Below are 19695 nucleotides of genomic sequence, written 5' to 3'. Positions count from 1 at the left end.
ACAACGGGGCATCCTGGAAGACCATGCTAGGGCCTCAAATGGGTTTAAAAGGAAGTTCTTTCCAACCCCTCCCCGTGTGCACCCAGCTCTGTCACCCTAAACCTCATTTATGGTCTCGAACCTGCCTTTCTGGGCTCCGCTCCCACGTGGCCCACACCCACAGCTTCTCCACCCCACGCTGCCTCCATGCTCACAGCCTCTCCCTCTACCCCGGGGCCTGTAAAACGCTGGCTCCAGCCTGCCCCTCCTTGTGGCTGCCACGTCTACCCTCCCACAGCCCAGCTGTCCTGTCACTCCTGGTTCTGCTTCACCACCTGTTGGGTGGGCTGGAGGTGGGGGCCACCAGAGAGTGGAAGGATATCACAGATCTGTCTTAAAAGAGGGAACAAGAAGACTAAAAACTAACCTGGGGGGGCCGACCCCCTGGCGTAGCGGTTAAGTGCGCGCACTGCACTGCTGGCAGCCTGGGTTCAGATCCCGGGCGCCCACTGACCCACTGCTTGCCAAGCCATGATGTGGCGGCGTCCCACATAAAGTGGAGGAAGATGGGCACGGATGTTAGCTCAGGGCCAGTCTTCCTCACAAAAAATAAAGAAACAAATAAAATAAAAACTCTAAAAAAAAAAAAAAAACTAACCTGGGAAATGTGTTTTTTAACATTGTAAGTTTGAGAAGATGAGAAAAAGAAGGAAAACTCAAATATTAGGCTACACTCCAAGACAAAAAGGGGCTTAATAGGGTTTCTTTCCTTTGCCCAGCGGCCTGGCCCTGCCCTGCACTGCACTCTCCAGCACCACTGCTTCTTTCAGCATTCCCATCCCACCCCACAGGGAAACAGGCTTCTTTTTGTGCCCAACTTGTCATGGGTATCCCAGAAACAAAGCTCAGGGCGCCGGCGGGCTGTCAGGAAGCAGTGTGCTCTACTCACAGGAGAAGGCTGCATCTCAGGAGCCAACACGAAGCAGCTACCTGGAAGCCTGGCGCTCTGACCCGCCCTCGTGTTCGGCGCCGCCTCGAGCAGCTGCAGCTCCCTGGGGGGCACCGAGCACAAGCCTGGGTTTATTCCTTAATGGTTTTTCAAGTGAAACCAAATTAAGCTGCACCAAAGTCTTCCCAACAAAATCAATTACCCTAATAAGCTCACAAAAGCTAAAATACAGGAATGGATAGTTGGGACACATGTTTAACTCAGAAAATATTAAAACGAAATACTGTAATGATAGCTTATTCTTTAATAAAAATCCAGGGTCTCCAAGAGCATGACCAGCAGCTGTAATGTGCTACAATGCTAGCAGTGATGTACTCAAGAAGGCACAACACAAAGAGCCCGTGGTGAAACCAAGCCTAATTAATATATCATATAAATTATCATTTCTGTTTTGATTCATATAAAAATTACAAAATATTCCCTGCTCCAAATTCTTATGTTCTGAAAATAAAATAAAACCCTAGAATGAGGTGGTTTTACAAATGTATTAGATTGGAACATACAGTACAGCTGCTTTCGGGATGCAAATACCCACGGGCTGGCGGGCTCCAGGCCCAGGCGGGGCCGCTGGTCTGCGGGGCAGCACTCTTGGGGAAGCCAGGCCTCGCGAGGAAGGCAGCACCAGGTCTCTCCTTGGAGCCCTCCCGTGTCTCAGAGGCCATCAGCCGGGCCCAGGCTGGCCGCACCTGGTTTTACGCTCCAAAACAGGCATGTGCTCCTCAGTACCCCCCAGCTTTCCTTTCTATCGTGGGCAGGCGATACTGTCTCAGGTTGGGCTTAATGTCCTTCTGTGGATCTGTCTGTTAAAGAAAATGACAGACATTCAGTGGCAGCCAGGATGGGGGCGAGCGCAGCGCACTAAGGGAAGCTAGGGAGATGGGCTACCTTCTGGTTTGTGCCGACACACTTCAGGGGCCTCAGCACCGGGACTCTCCCGTTGGCTCTGGGTCCGCATGCTGACTGCAGCGCCGGGCTGGAGTACGAGGACAGTTTGGTCACTCCCGAAAGTTTCAGCCTGGGCAGCTCCATCAGGTAGGCTGGTCCTTGTCTCTTGGGATGGTCCTCCTCTTGCCTCGTGGACTGTTTCTTGAAACAAAACATAGGTCAGTTGAACATCTGATGCTGTCCCCTTTATGGAAATTAGGAAAAACAAAAGAGGCTCTTTTGCCTACTACAATTTCTTGACCGTCAGGTGTGACCATATGGTGACTAGACAACACACACTGTGTCCCAGCCACCCAAAAGCGAGGTGGCCACTCACTCGCTAGAGTCCCACAGTGGGAGGCAAAGCCTCCACACATCAGTCATGGTGCTGAGTCTTGCCCCTCAGTGCAGCCACTGCAGCCCCCCTGGCCTGACACTGGGGAGGCCTCTCGGTGACAGTGAGTGCAGCTCACCAAGGCCAAGGCCACCTCCTGCTCTCACCCCCAGGGAGTCCGTTGGCAAACTACACCTTGAGGCCAAATCTGACCACCACCTGCTTTTGTGTGGCTAGTGAGCTAAGAATGGTTTTTACATTTTTTAATAGTTGAAAAAAACTTCATGGCACATGAAAATTATATTAAATTTAATTTCAGTGTCCACAGTTTTACTGAAACACAGCCCCACCATTGGTTTACGTATTGTTCATGGCACCACCGAGAAAAGAGTGGGCTTGCGACAGACTTTATGTGTCGCAAAGCCTAAATGGTGACAGATAGTGTGGGCCTCGCCCTGACAGCAGGGGGCCTTTGGTGGGTGTCAGCAGGAGTGAGACGGTCAGACACACATCTGACCCAGGGGGAAGGGAGGCTGAGCAGGGACAGCAATTAGGGGGCAAAATGAGGGAGGCTCAGGCCACGGGAGCAGGATGTCCAGAGTTTAGGCCCTGAGCAGCTAAAAGGGAGCTGCCTGCATCCCTGGAGGGAAGGTGTGGGGAGAAAAGCAAGTCTGGGGAGAAGATCAGGAGATTGGCTTCGAACAAGTTTGCCTTTTAAACATCCAAGTAGAGCCATCAACAGGTGGTGGACATAGGTGTATGGGTTCTGGAAAGCAGCCTGGTTGCAGATATACCTGCATCCAAAGCTCCCAGCACGTGGTGACACGCAAATGTTGGGATGAATGAAAAATGAATGACAGGCGGGTGCAGTATCACAGAGTCGGGGGCCAGCCCAGAACTGTGAAACTGGTGGCACTGAGAAAACGGGGTCCACACAGTATGTGAGAAGAAAGGTGAAGATGTTGCAAAGTGAAGCCATTGTTTCTAAACCAAAAAGTGTGTGAAACAATCTCTGTGACTAGATGGATAGTCATCTGGGGCCTACTCTGCTCAGGGGGGATGGTGGCCGAGTGGAGAGGTCGTGGGCTGCCCAGAGCTTGTAGCTGGCTAGCCAGGTCATCTGCACCAGTGTTTATGGCTTCTCTGTGCCCCCGCTAGGGTTGGTCTGAGAGCATAATGAGGTGACGCCTGCGAGGCGCTTTGGCACAGAACCTGGCCCCTGCACACAGAAGAATCCTACCTCCCTCGTTCAGGCCTGCTCACATGGCATGGTGTCGTCGACCGTTAGCTAGTGGGGCAGAAAGGGCGGGAGCAACCAGAGCCAGGCTCCCTACGTCCTAACACATGGAGACATCATCTGACGTGGTGTCAGGCCTGCTTCCAGCTCACTGATTTCACTCAGTACCTGCTTTCTGCCCTCCTTTGAAATTTGCCAGTTGTTACTGAGTAGTTCCGGTGCCACAGGGTGCTCTGGAAAGAATGCTTTTCTGTGGTTGGCCAGAGCCTGCTTCTCAGTTGCCCTACGGGGAAGGAAGAGAGGGGGGAATGCCTCCACTGAGAACCCACACAGCACAACTGCTTGTGTGCTTTCTCTGTCTCCAAATTTGTCTATTACGTGCATTGTCACTGCCTCTTCTTTTCCACATGAACTATTAGGAGGATTTTTCCTTTTCTGTCTCAGCCTGACAGTCTGTGGGCCAGGAGCAGAGAGGGGTCTGTGAACTGTGGGCATCGCCCTGCCACAGGCTCGTACCCCTGCCCAGTGACTCGAGGTTTGGGTCTGATGTCACCTCCATGGTCACATATGCAGGAGTGGACAGAGGTGTGGAATTAGACGCCCTCAGGGCAGGTACCATCCAACTCGCTCTCAAATCTTACAGCGAGGGGCCGGCCCAGTGGTGTAGTGGTTAAGTTTGCACGTTCCGCTTCGGGAGCCCAGGGTTTACGGGTTCAGATCCCAGGTGCAGACCTACGAACCGCTCATCAAGCCATGCTGTGGCGGGGTCCCATATATAAAGTAGAGGAAGATTGGCACAGATGTTAGCTCAGCGACAATCTTCCTCACCAAAAACAAACAAACAAACAAAAACCTTACAGCGAGTTCACCCCATTTACACTGATGCATGCAGGCTCCTCTCCGGGTCTTAACAACTGAAGCCCTGGCATCAGCCACAAAGCAGCCACAAAGCTCCTGTTGTGGAGCTGCTAACAGCCTCCCTTTGGGAGGATATACCAGAAAAGAGCAAGGTGTGGGTTCCCAGAAGCACCAGCACTGTTCAGGATAGAAGGAGCTGTTCCCGGCCACCACGTGCCCCACCACGTGCTCCACGAGTCTCAGTAGCCAGCTTCTCCCGCCACACAGAAATCCACTGCAGAGCCTACCTTTGCTCTTGGAAGTAGGGATGCTGCAGAGCCTGGTGGGCAGTGATTCTCTCATCAGGATCATAGGCTACCATTGCGTGCAGGAGGGAGAGGCATTGTGGGGACAAGTTGGCTGTCAGTAGAGGTATTCCTGATCCCTTTTTAAAAGGAAAATCAAAACTCATAGCTCTCGACCTGTATTAAAAGCCCAATGATAATAAACAATCATGCCATTATTTAGAGCACTTGGCTGGTCCACATTCATGACTCTACAGTTGTCCAAACCCATGGAATGTACAACACAAGAGTGGGCCCTCATAGACACTGTGATAATGACATGTCAGTGTAGGTTCATCGATCATAACAGTTGGGCCACTCTGGTTGATGGTGGAGAAGGCTGTGCCTGTGTGGGGCCAGGCAGTACATGGGAAACCTCTGTACTTTCCACTCTGTTTTGCTCTAAACCTAAAACTGCTCTAAAAAATAGTCCACTTTTAAAAAAAGAGGAAGAGGTGGTGAAATCTGTTATGCTACAAATGTAAGAAAAATACTTTTCCTCGAAAAGACTAATAACACATTCCCACCTGAGAAGAATGAAATAAAGTTTAAAAAAAAAAGAAAAAGAGGGGCCGGCCCAGTGGTGCAGTGGTTAAGTTTACGCGCTCTGCTTCAGCAGCCCGGGGTTCGCAGGTTCGGATCCTGGGTACGGACCTACGCACTGCTCATCAAGCCATGCTGTGGTGGTGTCCCACATATAAAGTGGAGGAAGATGGGCACGGATGTTAGCTCAGGGCCAATCTTTCTCAGCAAAATGAGGAGGATTGGCAACAGATGTTAGCTGGGGGTTAATCTTCCTCACATACACAAAAAAGAAAAAATCCTAAAATAGTTGTCATCTCCTTATCTTCTTAGGGTCTAGGAGCTGCTGGGTGCTGCCCACCTGCCTCAGCCCAGGGGCCCTCCCTCGGAAGCTCCCAACTCCCTGGCCTCAGCTTCATCTCTGCCCAAACCAAGTCCTAACGAGTCCTGGTCTGGGTGTCAGTAGGGTCAGCAATCCTGGGTGACGGCTGCACAAAGTCCTCGCTGCGCAGAGCCTGTGCTTGGAGAACCTTTCTCACCCAGAGGCCTCTAAGTCCTGAGTAAATATTCAGGGCACAAAACCTGACTGCCAGGCCCTCAGCAAGACTGTGAGAAGTCTTCTGTGATGCTTGAGGGAGAGCGCCCCTTGGTAGACCCCAGGAGTGACAGCTCTATCTGAGTAGCCACTGTGCTAGTGCCCCAACGAACATGCAGCCACTTCAGTGGCAGCAGGGACCCAAGTGGACTGCAAGGGCGACAGAGGCGCAGCCCAGCCACACCCTCAGCTCACTCCCACCGCCAGCCCTGGCAGGGAGGCAAGTCCACATGGACTCCTGGGAGCACACCACACTTACTGTTTGAACTTGGTGAGGGTCTTCTCAGCAGGTGTGCCGATGACTTCATGGATTTTTGAGATCTGGTCCAGCTCATTGGCTCCAGGAAAGAGGGGTTGCAGACTGGAAGGGCATGACAAGGGGTGTGGTTAGGACAGGCCATGGCCCTCTTCATCCTGCCTGGTCTCCCTCAGCTGGGTGGCTCACTCACAGGGAAACTCGAGGAAACCATTCTTCCCCCCACAGAGTAATCCTCGAAGCTGATGGATTTCCATTCCCCCTTCTGCTTGGGCCTTTCTGTTTCCACTTCACCAGCAGGCCCTAGGTGTCCTTCTAAGAGACAGAGCCACATTCCTCTATCTGTAACACCCTGGGATCTCTGCAGTGAAATGTAAACATTCACACCAAATGCCATCCATAACCTCCATGACAAGTCTCCTGACAGCCCAGGTGAGTTTTGTTGGCAAAAATTCAGGGCAGGGCAGGGCAGGTTTTGTCAACAAATGAGTTCTAAAAATGCTCGTTTTTGGAGCTTTTATGAATTTTGGAATTGTAGATAAAAGATTTTAGACCTATATAAATAAATTGAATTCATATTACAAGCCACGAGGAAGAGTTTTAAAATATAGCACTGATGGTAAGACTAGTTTCTATTCAGGAAAATAGCAAAATCTTATGGCTACAAGAGAGAAGAGGAAAAGGTAGGTAAACAGCTCTGACATGGGGGAGGCGGGGACGGCAAAGACAGCAGGGTTTAATGGCGGATTCACAGAGGGCTGCGGCATTCTGATTAGATGCCACCAGCCATCATGTTCTTAACATTTAAGTCTTTTAACACTCTTCTAAATTAATTCAAAGGATTTTAGCACATGAGAAAGGATTGTTTGTTGGCTCTTTTAGCTTCAATGAAATCTCAGCTTTCCAAAAATAAGTCAATTATCAATATGAATGATCTAGCATCAAAACAAAGTGAGTCCTGAAGTGCACATATGTCTGTATTTATGAAGTGGTCAGTTGAGCAGGCAGGAGCAAAAGACCTGGGTCCCTGTGTATGCTGGGCAGTACTGTTCTGATGCCCATCACCCAGACATTAAATTCACCTACCTGTCCTTAATCATCCACTACGAGCAGGAAGGTGCTGCCCCAATCCCTCCTTGGGCTTCTTCAACACAACACTCTACTCACCTCTGAGTGGGACAAGCCCTCCTCCCTTCTTCCTGGGCCACTGCTCCATCCAGCGGTGAAGCCCAAAGGTGGGAGGGTGGAGGGTGGAGGCCAAGGAGGAGGGTTAGAATTGGGGCTTTCTAGAGTCCAGCTGTGTCAGAAGGTGACTCATCCTCACACCTATGGCCAGAGTACCCTCCTTGGTATGAGTGTACCTCTCAGTGTAGGCCCTGGGGGACCACCTGCTCACACCTCCCCATGTTAGGCCCCACAAGGTAGGAGTAAGCACATTTCTACTGTGTTTCTGAACTGGGTAATCAATTATTTCACTGATGAAGCCAAATAAAGAGGCCCATCAAGCCAGAGCTGGGGTGTGCCGGTAGGAAAGAAGTAGCTGACAGTGTTCTGTTCTCCATGACAGGCAAACAAGGAAAAGTATTCCACAAAAGTAAAATGAAAGCCTAGTAAATTTTCTGTGAAGTTAAACAGTCAAACACCAGAATGACTGTAAAATCTGTATTGTACTTAGGACATTTACATAGAGGTCCATTTGTACCAAGGGGAGTTCTCAGACATGAGGCTGGCCTCAGCTCTACCTGGTGATCTCATAGAACACGCAGCCAGCACTCCACAGGTCCATTTTGTAGGTGTAGAACCCATCGGTGAGGAGGCACTCTGGGGCCCGGTACCAGCGGGTAGAGATGTATTCTGTGTACGGCTGTTTGGAATAGACACTCCGGCAGGACCCGAAGTCCCCTAATTTCAGGACATCCTGCTGCAGGGGGCAGAAAAGCAGCGACGAATAACATCATATCAAACAGCTCTTGTAATACGAACTATTTCAAATACTTATTTATGCACTAACAAGAAAATTACTAGCATCTAAACTAGCTTGTAAAATACAAATTACTGGCTTTAAAAATACCTGAAAGTGCCTCTAACAGACGAGGAAGTGGTGTTTGTATTCATGGAGCAGGTTTACAAATATGCTGGCTATGTTCTACAAATATTTCCAAATGTCTACGGGTTTTGGAAATTTTGCATCACAGTGCGAGTCTACAAATGAATTAGACACTGTAGCCATATGCCCTATTACGCCTCATCTCCCATCATCGTCCAGCTCTGCTGCAGCTTCATTCTCTACTCGGGGGCGGCTCAGGGCTGGCTCACATCACATGGGCTCTTTGGAACAAGTCAGACAGACCAGGGAAACAGGTTTTGAGATATTTCTTCCATTTTCTTTAACCCTCACATTCACATAATAAAATACAGGCTGTTAATGAATTTGAAGCCTTGAGCACCTACAGCTACAGGATCATTAAACACAGCACATCTCTTAGCGAGATTACCAAGAAACTTCATTCGAAGGGCCTTTTACCTCTGTTCCCATTACCTAATACATCACGTCAGGCTTTCAACAAAAATTATAAGGCATGTTAAAAGGCAAGAAAACACAGTTTGAAGAGACAAAGCAAGTATCAGATACAGCACAGACTGTAGAATTTTAGAATTATCACATGGGGAATTTAAAATAACTATGATTAATCTGTTAACGGCTCTAAGGGAAAAAGTAAACAACATGCAAGTTCAGATGAGAAATGAAAATAGAGAGATGAAAATTCTAACAAAGAATCAAAAGGAAACACTAGAAATAAAAACACTGTAACAGAAATAAAAAATGACTTTCATAGGCTCATCAATAGACTAAACACAGCCAAGGAAAGAATCAACGAGCTGGAAGATACACCACTAGGAACTTCTCAAACTGAAATGCATTTACCTCTGTTCCCATTACCTAATACATCACGTCAGGCTTTCAACAAAAATTATAAGGCATGTTAAAAGGCAAGAAAACACAGTTTGAAGAGACAAAGCAAGTATCAGATACAGCACAGACTGTAGAATTTTAGAATTATCACATGGGGAATTTAAAATAACTATGATTAATCTGTTAACGGCTCTAATGGAAAAAGTAAACAACATGCAAGTTCAGATGAGAAATGAAAATAGAGAGATGAAAATTCTAACAAAGAATCAAAAGGAAACACTAGAAATAAAAACACTGTAACAGAAATAAAAAATGACTTTCATAGGCTCATCAATAGACTAAACACAGCCAAGGAAAGAATCAACGAGCTGGAAGATACACCACTAGGAACTTCTCAAACTGAAATGCAAAGAAAAAACTATGGCAAAAACAGAACATTAAGAACTGTGGGACAATTTCAAAAGATGTGGTGCACATACTACAACAGGGACAAATCTCAAAATGATGCTAAGTGAAAGAAGCCAGAGCAAAAAAGAGTACATACTATACAATTCCATCTATAGAAAATTCTAGAAAATGCAAACGAATTTCTAATGATGTAAAGTCAGTCTTTGCCTGGGGACAAGGGATGGAGAGAGAGGGATTACCAAAGAGCATGAGGAAACTTTTGGGGGGAGATTTGTTTGTTAACTTGATTGTGACGATGGCTTCATGGGTATATACATATGCCAAAATTTGCCAAGCTTTACACTTTATTTTTTTATTTTTTGTGAGATCAGCCCTGTGCTAACATCTGCCAATCCTCTTTTTTTTTTTTTTTTTTTTGCTGAGGAAGACTGGCCCTGGGCTAACATCCATGCCCATCTTCCTCCACTTTATATGGGATGCCGCCACAGCATGGCTTGCCAAGCAGTGCGTCAGTGCGCGCCCGGGACCCAAACCAGCGAACCCCAGGCTGCCGCAGCGGAGCGCACACACTTAAGCGCCAAGCTTTACACTTTAAATATGTATAAAGTGGCTTTGAAGCGAGACAGACCTGAGCTCAAATCCCACCTCTGCCACTTTCATATATTTAGAATGTTCAGAATGATAATTTGATTGGAGTTTATTTTTGCATATAGTATGAGAAGGGTACCTAAGATTATTTTCTCCCAGATGTACAAGTATGTTGATGGCATTTATTAAATAAATCATTTTTTCCAAATTGGGAGGAAAAAAAATTATAACAAACATGGTATTCAGCTACCTGGGATTGAAATCATAGCCAGAGAAAAGTTTTTATATTCTACCTTTGTTCTAATATCGATTTTTCACATAAAAGTTCTTACCTTTATTAGTATATTTTCTGGTTTTACATCTCTGTGAAATATTCCATTTCTGCATTCAATATAAAAGGAAAGACAGAATTAATTGTGTCTCATTCATTCAAATTCTTTTACATTGTATTTTTAATAAATGTTAATACATTTTATTAATTTGAGAGCTGCCAAGTCTCCAAATGCATACCTGTGTATATGATCAAGGGATTTACATAACTGGTACATATAGCACCTAATTTTTTTTTCTGATAATGGATGTCTTCTCCCTGCACAATCAAGGAAACAGCCAAATATGGTTACCAATGGTACATATCCCCTTTTTTGAAATCAGAAATAGAATCCATTTTTATTTAATGATATATGAAAATCTAACTTCCTCTGTGAAAAATAATCTGAAGTAGCTTCAGGAAATACAGAGTGTACCTAACAAAATATACTATTTAAAATTTTACATACTTGCACGATTCCACAGAGCGCATGCAGTCTGACTGCAGTGAGAACAGTATTGAGTAATAATCACAAGAGTAGCTTGGCCTGCTAAACCTCAACACGAGCCCCAGGGTGGGCCTTCTATGATACTCTCCTTCAAACTGTTGATTATGTCAGGAGTCACTTGTAAATCCAGTGTTTTCCTAGGCTTTCTGTCTAGATGGAGATTTCTATTTTAAAGGGAGATAGATCACAGTTCAACAGAAGTACCTTTTTTTAATCCAAGAAGGCCAATGAGTGCTTTGAATTTCACAGCCCATATTCTCTTCTCTGACAAAAGGAAGCAATAATTTGGCACCTGCTGATGCTGATGCAGCACTCTGCAGCAGTACCCAAGCTCCCTTGGCGCCCGTCCACACACCCTGCCATCTAGACCTTCCTTCCTGAGGCTTCTTACGATGTTCTAACACTGTTAATACACACTCCGGCATCACAGCTATCGTTGTTTCAGAAGATGTCACATTTTACTTGATTTTAATCTCAAAAGTGTGTTTTTTTAAGTTATTAAGTTTTAAATCTGCAAAATAACCATTCTCACCTAACAATTCAGAAAACCACTTTCTCCTCCTCCCACATATCCCATTTGACATTTTTGGTCCTAAGTTTGCAATTTCTGTTGACAAATTTATTCTTTTTCTCGAATAACAAAACAAGAATGTTTATGTTAATATTAGAAAGGAATTTAAATTATAAAATGTCTAAGTGCAATGAACTTTTTCCATGCAATACTATAATCTCTATTCTGTTTCACAAAATTTATCATCAGTTTTCCAGTATTTAAATTAAAAGAATTAAAACTAAGACTTTGTCAGCTTTCCCTAACTTGAGGAATTCTCTAATTGTATTACATTCCTATCTATATAAAAGTGAAAAGAAAGCAAAATTTCCATTCTCCGTCACATATGCTGCTAGATGAAGCTTCCTGAAGTTCAGCTCTCATCCTGAGATGGGTCTCACTGCCCAGTGAATTAGCTTGGCACTCAAGATCCCCTTCAGGAGATTCCCTCCCACCACAGAGGCTCTCAGGCTCCAGGAGCATCCAAATCCTCTGGGGGCTTGTGAACGCACAGAATGTTCCCCCTCTCTCACCCCTGGGATATTTCTGGTTCAGCAAGTCTGTGGTGGGGCCCCCAAGTAGCCTTTCTAACAAGTTCCCAGAAGTGGCTGCCAGGCCTGGGTCCTCACTTTGAGAACTGCACCTCACCACATCCCTCCGTTTATCGAACGCTCCAGCCAAATTCACTAGCAGACGCTTCCGCATATGCCCCCAAAGCTCTCCTGCTTCATACTTGTATTTACGCTGTTCTGTTCCTAGAAGAACTCTTCCCAGCCATGTCCACACACCCAAATCTTACTTATAGCATAAGATTGAACTTGAACTCAGGAAAGGTAGAATCTTTTAGGAAAAATCTAATCCATCCAAACTTCATAATCACCTAGGGTTTTTTAAAAAAGTAGATTCCAAAGCCCAAACCCAGCCTTAGTGAATCACAAATCCGGACAGACAGGCCAGGAGTCTGCACTTCTCGGCTGCCTTCAGTCCCCAGTGTAAGAGCCCTTTTTGGGTGCCCGCCCTTCCTTTCTTCCTTGGTCCTCCCACCCATTCGTAGTCCTGGGGGTAAGGACACAGCTCTCTCCCCTCTCCCTCTGTGAGAAGCCCTGCCTGCATGAGGGGGCTACGGTGGAGTGGGGTACCTGCATGAACCATGTGGGACCACTGGTCTGAACAACCGGAGTCCACATCCTTGACAAGGAGGGGGCTGACTATACACTCTCCACAACAGTTTTTCTAAAACAAACTTTCCAGGCCTGAGACTGTATCTGGTTCCCACCAGACTCTTTTCAAACATTTTGCAATAGATAAATATAGTACAGTTAATAAACCACTCATAAGTTCCTCGTCTGTCCCTACTGAATGCGAGCCAACCTCAAACAGTATTTCCCTTGTCTGTTTTAGCTATCCCAACCAAGTTAATTTTTCCAAGTTAATTTTTGCCAAATAGTCTCATTAAGAAGATTCTAAAGAATGTCACATACAGTACTAGTAATGTAAAAAATTTTTAAGTGAACACAGTAATAAACTATGACACTGGTTGTCAGCACTAACTGAAGGAATATGGCTATCACTGTAGCCCACACTGTAACAGAATATCTAACACATCCCCTTCCCACAAGGGACTCCTGTCCCCAGGCCTGTGTCTGACCGTGCCCTGCAGTACCATGCGTGCACACACTTGCTGTTGGTATTTTACAAGGGAGAGCCTTGCATTATGGCACACTGTTCTGAGAGAGGTTAGAGATCTTGACCTGCAGAGGGTAGCAGGTGGGATGTTAGACTCAGTGAGATTGAGCCTGAGCCATCACTGGCACCCCTCTTCCACCAACCATGGCAAAATTCAGAGGCAGGGTCCTCCCAGTTCTGCTCTTTGAAGCTGGCTCATCTTAGGCAAGTGCTGTAACTTTTTTGAAATTCAATTTCCTCACCTCTGAAATGAAGTTGAGCACACAGGACTGGGAAGACCAAATGCAGTAATACAGAGCAAGCATACTATGAACTGTCAAGTAATAATAATAGTAGTAGTAGTAGTAGTAGTAGTAGTAGTAGTACTCAGTGTTTATTGATGACTATGCAAGCCAGGCGCTGCTCTAAACACTATACATATTATTTTATTTAATCCTCTCAACAACTCTAAGAGTTAGACACTGATTATCCCCACTTTATAGACAAGGACTAAGGCTCAAAGAGCCTAACCTGGACCTACCATCATTAGATAACACATGGCACTGTGCATACTCTGAGACAACATGTTGTTCTAGGATATGGGAGATTTGTGCTGTGTTGACATAGGCAAACTAGAACCGTGCTTCCCAGAAGCACTAGCATTACAACTAACAGGATGGTGTCATCGGCTTGGAAGAAAAATTCCAATGACAAATATGTTGCATCACTCACACTCTGAATGGCACAGAGACCGACAGTGTAAGGAAAGCAAAGACATTGGCCATCCCACATCAAAATGTTCCACGGAAGTATTAGGAATGCCGTAACAGATTTATTTCACTTCTACTTTCCTTTTTATATATGCACAAAAGTGACATGGGGGGAAACTGTCTAAATAGATCTAAAAGAGCTCTTTTAATAAGGATAGAACTAAAATTACTAAGTGAGGGGCCGGCCCGGTGGCTTAGCGGTTAAGTGCACGCGCTCCGCTGCCGGCGGCCCGGGTTCGGATCCCGGCCGTGCACCGACGCACCGCTTCTCTGGCCATGCTGAGGCCGTGTCCCACATACAGCAACTAGAAGGATGTGCAGCTATGACATACAACTATCCGCTGGGGCTTTGGGGGAAAAAATAAATAAATAAAATCTTTAAAAAAAATAAAAATAAAAAAATAAAAAATAATAAAAAAAATAAAATTACTAAGTGATAAGAAAGCTATGTCTCGGAGCTGAATTGGCAATGTTTTCTTTTTTGTTGGGACGTAAAAAATGGTGCATCGTACAATCAGTGGGTTAGATCTGATGAAGTATAAAAATACAACTGAATTAATCTGACAGAGTAATGTTATGCAAAACAGTTATCACGGTGCATGGTAATAAGGCATACCGCCTAAGCTATTCATGGAAATGACCTATAAAGCTACGTTTACAGTCAAACCAAGCTTGTTTTGCTTTTTCCTACTTGGTTCACTCGTCAATATCAAGGATTTATTTCAGGGTGCCTGCCCCACCCACAGCTTCTAAGGTGACAAGGCCAGCCCACTGGGCCTGGAACAGCCCGTGCTCTAGAAGGCAGCCAGTGAGTGGGATTTCTGGGCCTGGCCCATCTGCTGCCAATGGAGGGTCTCAGGATCTTGGTGGCCAAGTCTGCCATGAGAGGAGGAGGGTGACAGGCAGAGGAGCCAAGGGAGGAGACCATGTGTCTCTGAGGTGATCAGTGGCAGCCTTGGCAACCAGAACGTCCCTGGTTCCATTCCCGGGAGGCCTGACTGAGCTTTCAGCAAGAGATCTGTGGTTTTCCAACAAAATCCTTCCTTTGTATGTGAACGAGCTGAACAGCATGTGCTCCTTGCAATGAAAACAGTCTAACTACGATGCTCAATATCTATGATGATATCTGGATGATATCAATATCATCCAGGCGGACAACTGACACCTGTACCACACAGGGGACAGTGCTGAGCACTCAGAGGACACCAGTGACGGGGCCGACAGGGCCCCGCTGTCAGATGACAGAGCCAACTCTAGGGGACAGAGTCGGACAAACAATAAAGAAGCAGATACACGTCAGGCCTTGTGCATGAGACAAAGAAACAGAAGGGAGATGTACCAGAGAACGGGAACGTGAGGTGAAGGAGCGACCGCTCCCAGGCGCCGAAGTGGGCACCGGCGAGGGTGAGGGCACAACGAACTCGCCATTCACAAAAGCAAATTAATTTAACTTGAAACAGTTAAAAAAGAGAGCAGAATCAGATACAACGTAGCAAAATAGTACACGCGTCTATAGTTAGGTTATAATCTTAACCAGTTTTTCCTTATAAAACCGCTGGTCTAAGAGGAGATGACAGAAATTAAGAGTAACTGTTTGGAAGCTTTTACGGCAATTCAACATTTCTGGTGACATCCAAGCACATAATCATTTTTCTGGTAATTAATTTTTATTGTATTTTACAAAAGTTCTGGTCCACAACAGATTAGGGGGAAAAATTGGTCTCTACTACAGATAGTTTTAGAAACACTGGTCCAAACACCAATCAAAAGACGTCTCTCCTCTGCTTTAAAAGCCACTGCTGGCTTCCCCCTGAACTTAGAATAACCCGTTCTTACCCTGGCCCTCCCAGCCCCGCTGGCCCTGCCCACCTCATTGCCTACAACTCTCCTCTGTGCACTCCAGCCACACTGGCCTCTTACCTCATGGTGGCCTCAAGGCCTTTGCACTAGCTGTCCCTCTGTCTGGAATACTGTCCCCAGCACTCTCTAACACAGTGGACTGTTTCAGTCACTCATAACATTTACCCCTGTCTGGAACTCTTGATCATTTCTTTACTTGTTTTTACTCTCTCTCTCTCTCCTCTTCAGAGTGTGAGCTCCGCATGGGTGGGAACTCTGTCATGTCCCACTGTGTCCCCACCTCAGAAACAGCCCATGGCATGTAACAGGAAGTGAGACAGCTTCTCCTGCACTGTCTAACTCCACCACTCTTCCAGGTAAGCCTCTACTTTCCTAGCCCAGTCTTCTCTGCCTCATCTGACACTTACTGGACAAAGAGAAAATCATTTTCTCTAATGATTTCACGTTTATATAGTTTATCTCTACAATAGACTATATACTCTTTGAATATCAAAAAATGCATTTTCTATGCTGCTTCTCTACCTTCACTAGACTTTGCACACTGCTGTCCATATAAGTAGACAACTCAATAAATCTTGTGTGATCATTCTCTCATTTCATTCTTATTTCTTAGTATTTAATAGTGCTACTTAATATTGTAATAATCCAAGAGAGTAGTAATTTAAGTCAAATGACTTGTTATTCTAGTAGCAAAAGCTTTAGCGATTGATTCAGTTTTCAGTAAGTCAATATCATCATCAACAAGAGCAATAATTAGTAAGTGCCTATTCATTTGAGGCACCAAGCTAGGGCCAGGAACAGAGATCCAGGGAAGCAACAGAGTGTAATGGCTAACCAGGGTTTCAGAGTCAGACTTGACTGTAAGTTCTGGCTCTGCTATTTATTAATAACTTTGAGTTACTACTTAATCCTTAAAGTCTTAATTTCCTCATTGGTAAAATGGAGATGATGATAACAGGGCCAACCACATAGTGCTGTCTAGAGGCAGTATGTGTGGTGGTTAAGAACACACACTCTGGAACCAGGCTGTCTAAACTCAAACCCCAGTTCTACCACTAACTAGGTACATAACCTTGGAAAAGTTATTTATCTGTGCCTTGATTTCTTCATCTTTAAAATGGGGATGATAACAATATCTACCCGCTAGAGCTGTTGTGAGGGTAAAAAGAGTTAATTCTTATAAAGTGTTAAGAACAGTGCCTGGCATGTGATTAGCACTCATGAACTGCTAGCTATTATCATTATCACTGTATTTCATCAATTCTAAGGCAGACCTCCCCACACACACACATATTTTAACAACTCTGATATCAGGATGCATATTCCAATATTTAGTATCTTACAATCACTGTCAGCCATTTTCCCCATGTTTTAACATCTCTGAAACTAGATGCCCCTTACCATGGATAGCATCTTAAATTCAGGGCACTGAGCACAGCCCCTGGCCTATGGAAGACACTCAATATTTAGGTAATGAATGTCCATTGATCTATAATATAACAGTCTGTTTTCTACAATCTCTCTCTGTAGACAGATACTTAAAGAAACGGATTCAACTTCTCCAATAATACAATTCCCCTACTACTGGAAATTATAAAGATATTTATTTCTAAACAAAGCTTTCTCAAATGTCTAAGCACATAGGAACTTGCCAAAAATTATCCCCTCCTCTTGAGTTTTAAAATATCACAAGAAACAATCAGAATTCTAATATAAGACATATATCTTACACCAAGAGAATTGTTAGTAAATAAAGGAAGTAATTACATAGGTTCATTATAAAGTAAAATGTTGGCTTACTGATAAAAAGATTATTGTAAATGAACTAATCAAGTTTAGTGGTTGATTCTCTTGGTTGTATTTGATACCCTAACCTGATACTGTTAAATATATATACACAGGGAGGATCAAAGCGAAGAATCTACGTCAGACAGTATTTGAAAATGTAATCATAAAGAAACACCTCATTTATCTAGGCTGATGTTTAGTAAGTGAAATTTCCAGATAAACAAGGTTTACTCATGGAACACAAAACTCTTCTCTATTGTAATAATTTTAAACAGGAATCTTAAAAACATTTATTCACTTTCCTACCTTTCCTATCAGTGTTTACTGAAGTGGTATGGTTATGACAATCCATCATGTGGTTGTGCTTTCTCTAAACTACCTTGGGGAATCTGGAGGCTTGTGGCTATCTGCCTAGACTGCTCTCATTTGGCTTTTTATTGTTCTCATGTCTATGTTTTACATTTTCAGTCTCCTCCATTAAGAGATTGTCACCTATCACTTTCTCTTACTGCTGGTGTGCCAGGTTCTAGAAGCTTCTTCTAACTGCTCTATTTTGAATAGGTTTTAGACCAAGAAACCAAATAACTAAGTTTGTTAGAATTGTACTTAAAACAAGATTAAACAGATACCTGAGTGAGGGGTTTACTCATGAATAAATACACAAGGTTTGTAACTTATAAGAAATGCTATATATCCCCAGATATAAAGCAATCTCCTATTTTCCCAAAAAGATCCAAAAGTTTCACATCAACTTTTATGGATGTAGAAAAATGCGTCTACTTGTTCTATTTATTTTATCAGTAATTTACTAAAATATACATATTTTAAACCACATATAAAATATATTAATTTGATATAATGCTTTTTTCTACTCTCCCACTTCATAAAAACAATTTTCTTTGAACTCTTCACATGCATCTTCAATATCAGTGTCTCCTTCATTGCAAGAATAGCTTCTTGATCTAACAGTTTTCCATAGCACATCATCTTCAGTTTGGCCTAAACTGTTTGAGATAATACAGCAGTTTTTAAATCATCTATAATGCTGAAACTAAAATTCTATTCCAAGCCATACATAGTCACTCACATGACATTAAGGAGACATTTTTTTTTTTCATTTGTCCAATAGGCATAATGAGATCTGTAAAATTAGCACTTCTTGAGCTGCTTTCTCAGTGATATTTACAAGGCTCATTTGTCCTGACATCTAACACAACAGTGAGGTCAGATCCCCAGGGATATTTGCTAAATGTGGGCCAACCATCCGCCTCCTTTTCTCTATTTCCCTCAGGTGACCTCTGTAAGCCTCCAAAACCAGCCCTGAATGAGGTTGGCCCAGATGAATGTGCTTTCCTCAACAGTGCTTTGTTGTTCAAAAGAGAGGAACTGGGCCGGCTCTGTGGCTTGGCGGTTAAGTGCGCGCGCTCTGATGCTGGCGACCCGGGTTCGGATCCCGGGAGCGCCCCGAGGCACCACTTCTCCCTCCAACACGAGGCCGGGTCCCACGTACAGCAACTAGAAGGATGTGAACCTATGACATGCAGCTGTCTGCTGGGGCTTTGGGGGGAAAAAACTGAATAAATAAAATCTTTAAAAAAAAAAAAAAAAAAAAAAAAGAGAGGAACTGAATGAGCACCCTGTAACACAGGAGACTTTGTAAGGATCCAAATATAAGGAGGTTCCCTCTCATCTGAGGAATTATTTGGGGGGAAAGCCCTGCCTTATTTTGAGGCATAGAATAGAATGTCAAGCAACACCAGATCCCGGGAGAAGAGTGACCTTCAGAGGGGAACAGGCCTGGGTGCACAGCTCTCCTACAGGGACCCACAGTGAGGGAGGACTGAGTGGCCCCGCTGTCCTCTGTACCATCCTCTGTGCCATCCTCACCCACATGACCCAGCCAGCCTGAAGGCCTTGTGGCTTTACTTCTCATGTGCAGCTGTGTTCTGAGTAGATGAGATTGCCAGAAAAACAGCTCCCAAGAGAGAACTAGCTCAGTACTGTATATTTATATATTAAAACTATGGTGACTAATTTATATATGCACTCTGGTAACTAATGATTTTGAGAACTAAGACAAAGTATATGTAAGATACAAGCTTTAAAAGAAGATCTTAGATTAGTTTTCAAATTATTCTACATACCTCGGATTAGCTCATAAATATTCATATCCATAAGTTCACATATTAGTGCAAGAGAACCAGATTTTCTGTCACTGAAGAAGAAAGCAAGTTTTTAAAATGTTTTTTTCTTGTCTTAATCAGAAAATATAATCAAACATTTAATTCATTTGTAAA

The 19695-nt window shown here is 44.4% G+C and overlaps 1 protein-coding gene across 2 annotated transcripts in view; it reads right to left on the bottom strand.

Moving 5' to 3' along the window:
• Positions 1-1209: 1209 nt before the first annotated feature.
• The window catches only part of MOK (MOK protein kinase), a 61203-nt gene continuing 42717 nt past the window's right edge, over positions 1210-19695 (bottom strand). Inside the window, exons 4-12 of one of the 2 annotated variants that reach the window (XM_014790554.2) lie at positions 19543-19613; positions 10458-10536; positions 10280-10328; positions 7780-7958; positions 6041-6142; positions 4629-4802; positions 3652-3766; positions 1874-2074; positions 1210-1788 (exon numbers count right to left, since the gene is read on the bottom strand). In XM_014790554.2, the coding sequence (XP_014646040.1) occupies positions 1708-1788; positions 1874-2074; positions 3652-3766; positions 4629-4802; positions 6041-6142; positions 7780-7958; positions 10280-10328; positions 10458-10536; positions 19543-19613 (1051 nt within the window). In that variant the 3' untranslated portion in view covers positions 1210-1707. The remainder of the gene's footprint in view (positions 1789-1873; positions 2075-3651; positions 3767-4628; positions 4803-6040; positions 6143-7779; positions 7959-10279; positions 10329-10457; positions 10537-19542; positions 19614-19695) is intronic. The other variant, XM_087447922.1, reaches the window with a different exon arrangement.

The sequence above is a fragment of the Ceratotherium simum genome, chromosome 24, assembly GCF_057802395.1.
Source record: "Ceratotherium simum simum isolate JZ-2026a chromosome 24, ASM5780239v1, whole genome shotgun sequence".
In the NCBI taxonomy this organism is placed as follows: Eukaryota; Metazoa; Chordata; class Mammalia; order Perissodactyla; family Rhinocerotidae; genus Ceratotherium; species Ceratotherium simum.
Note: the sequence above shows the minus strand (reverse complement) of the source record. Positions and strands in the feature narration are given on the sequence as shown.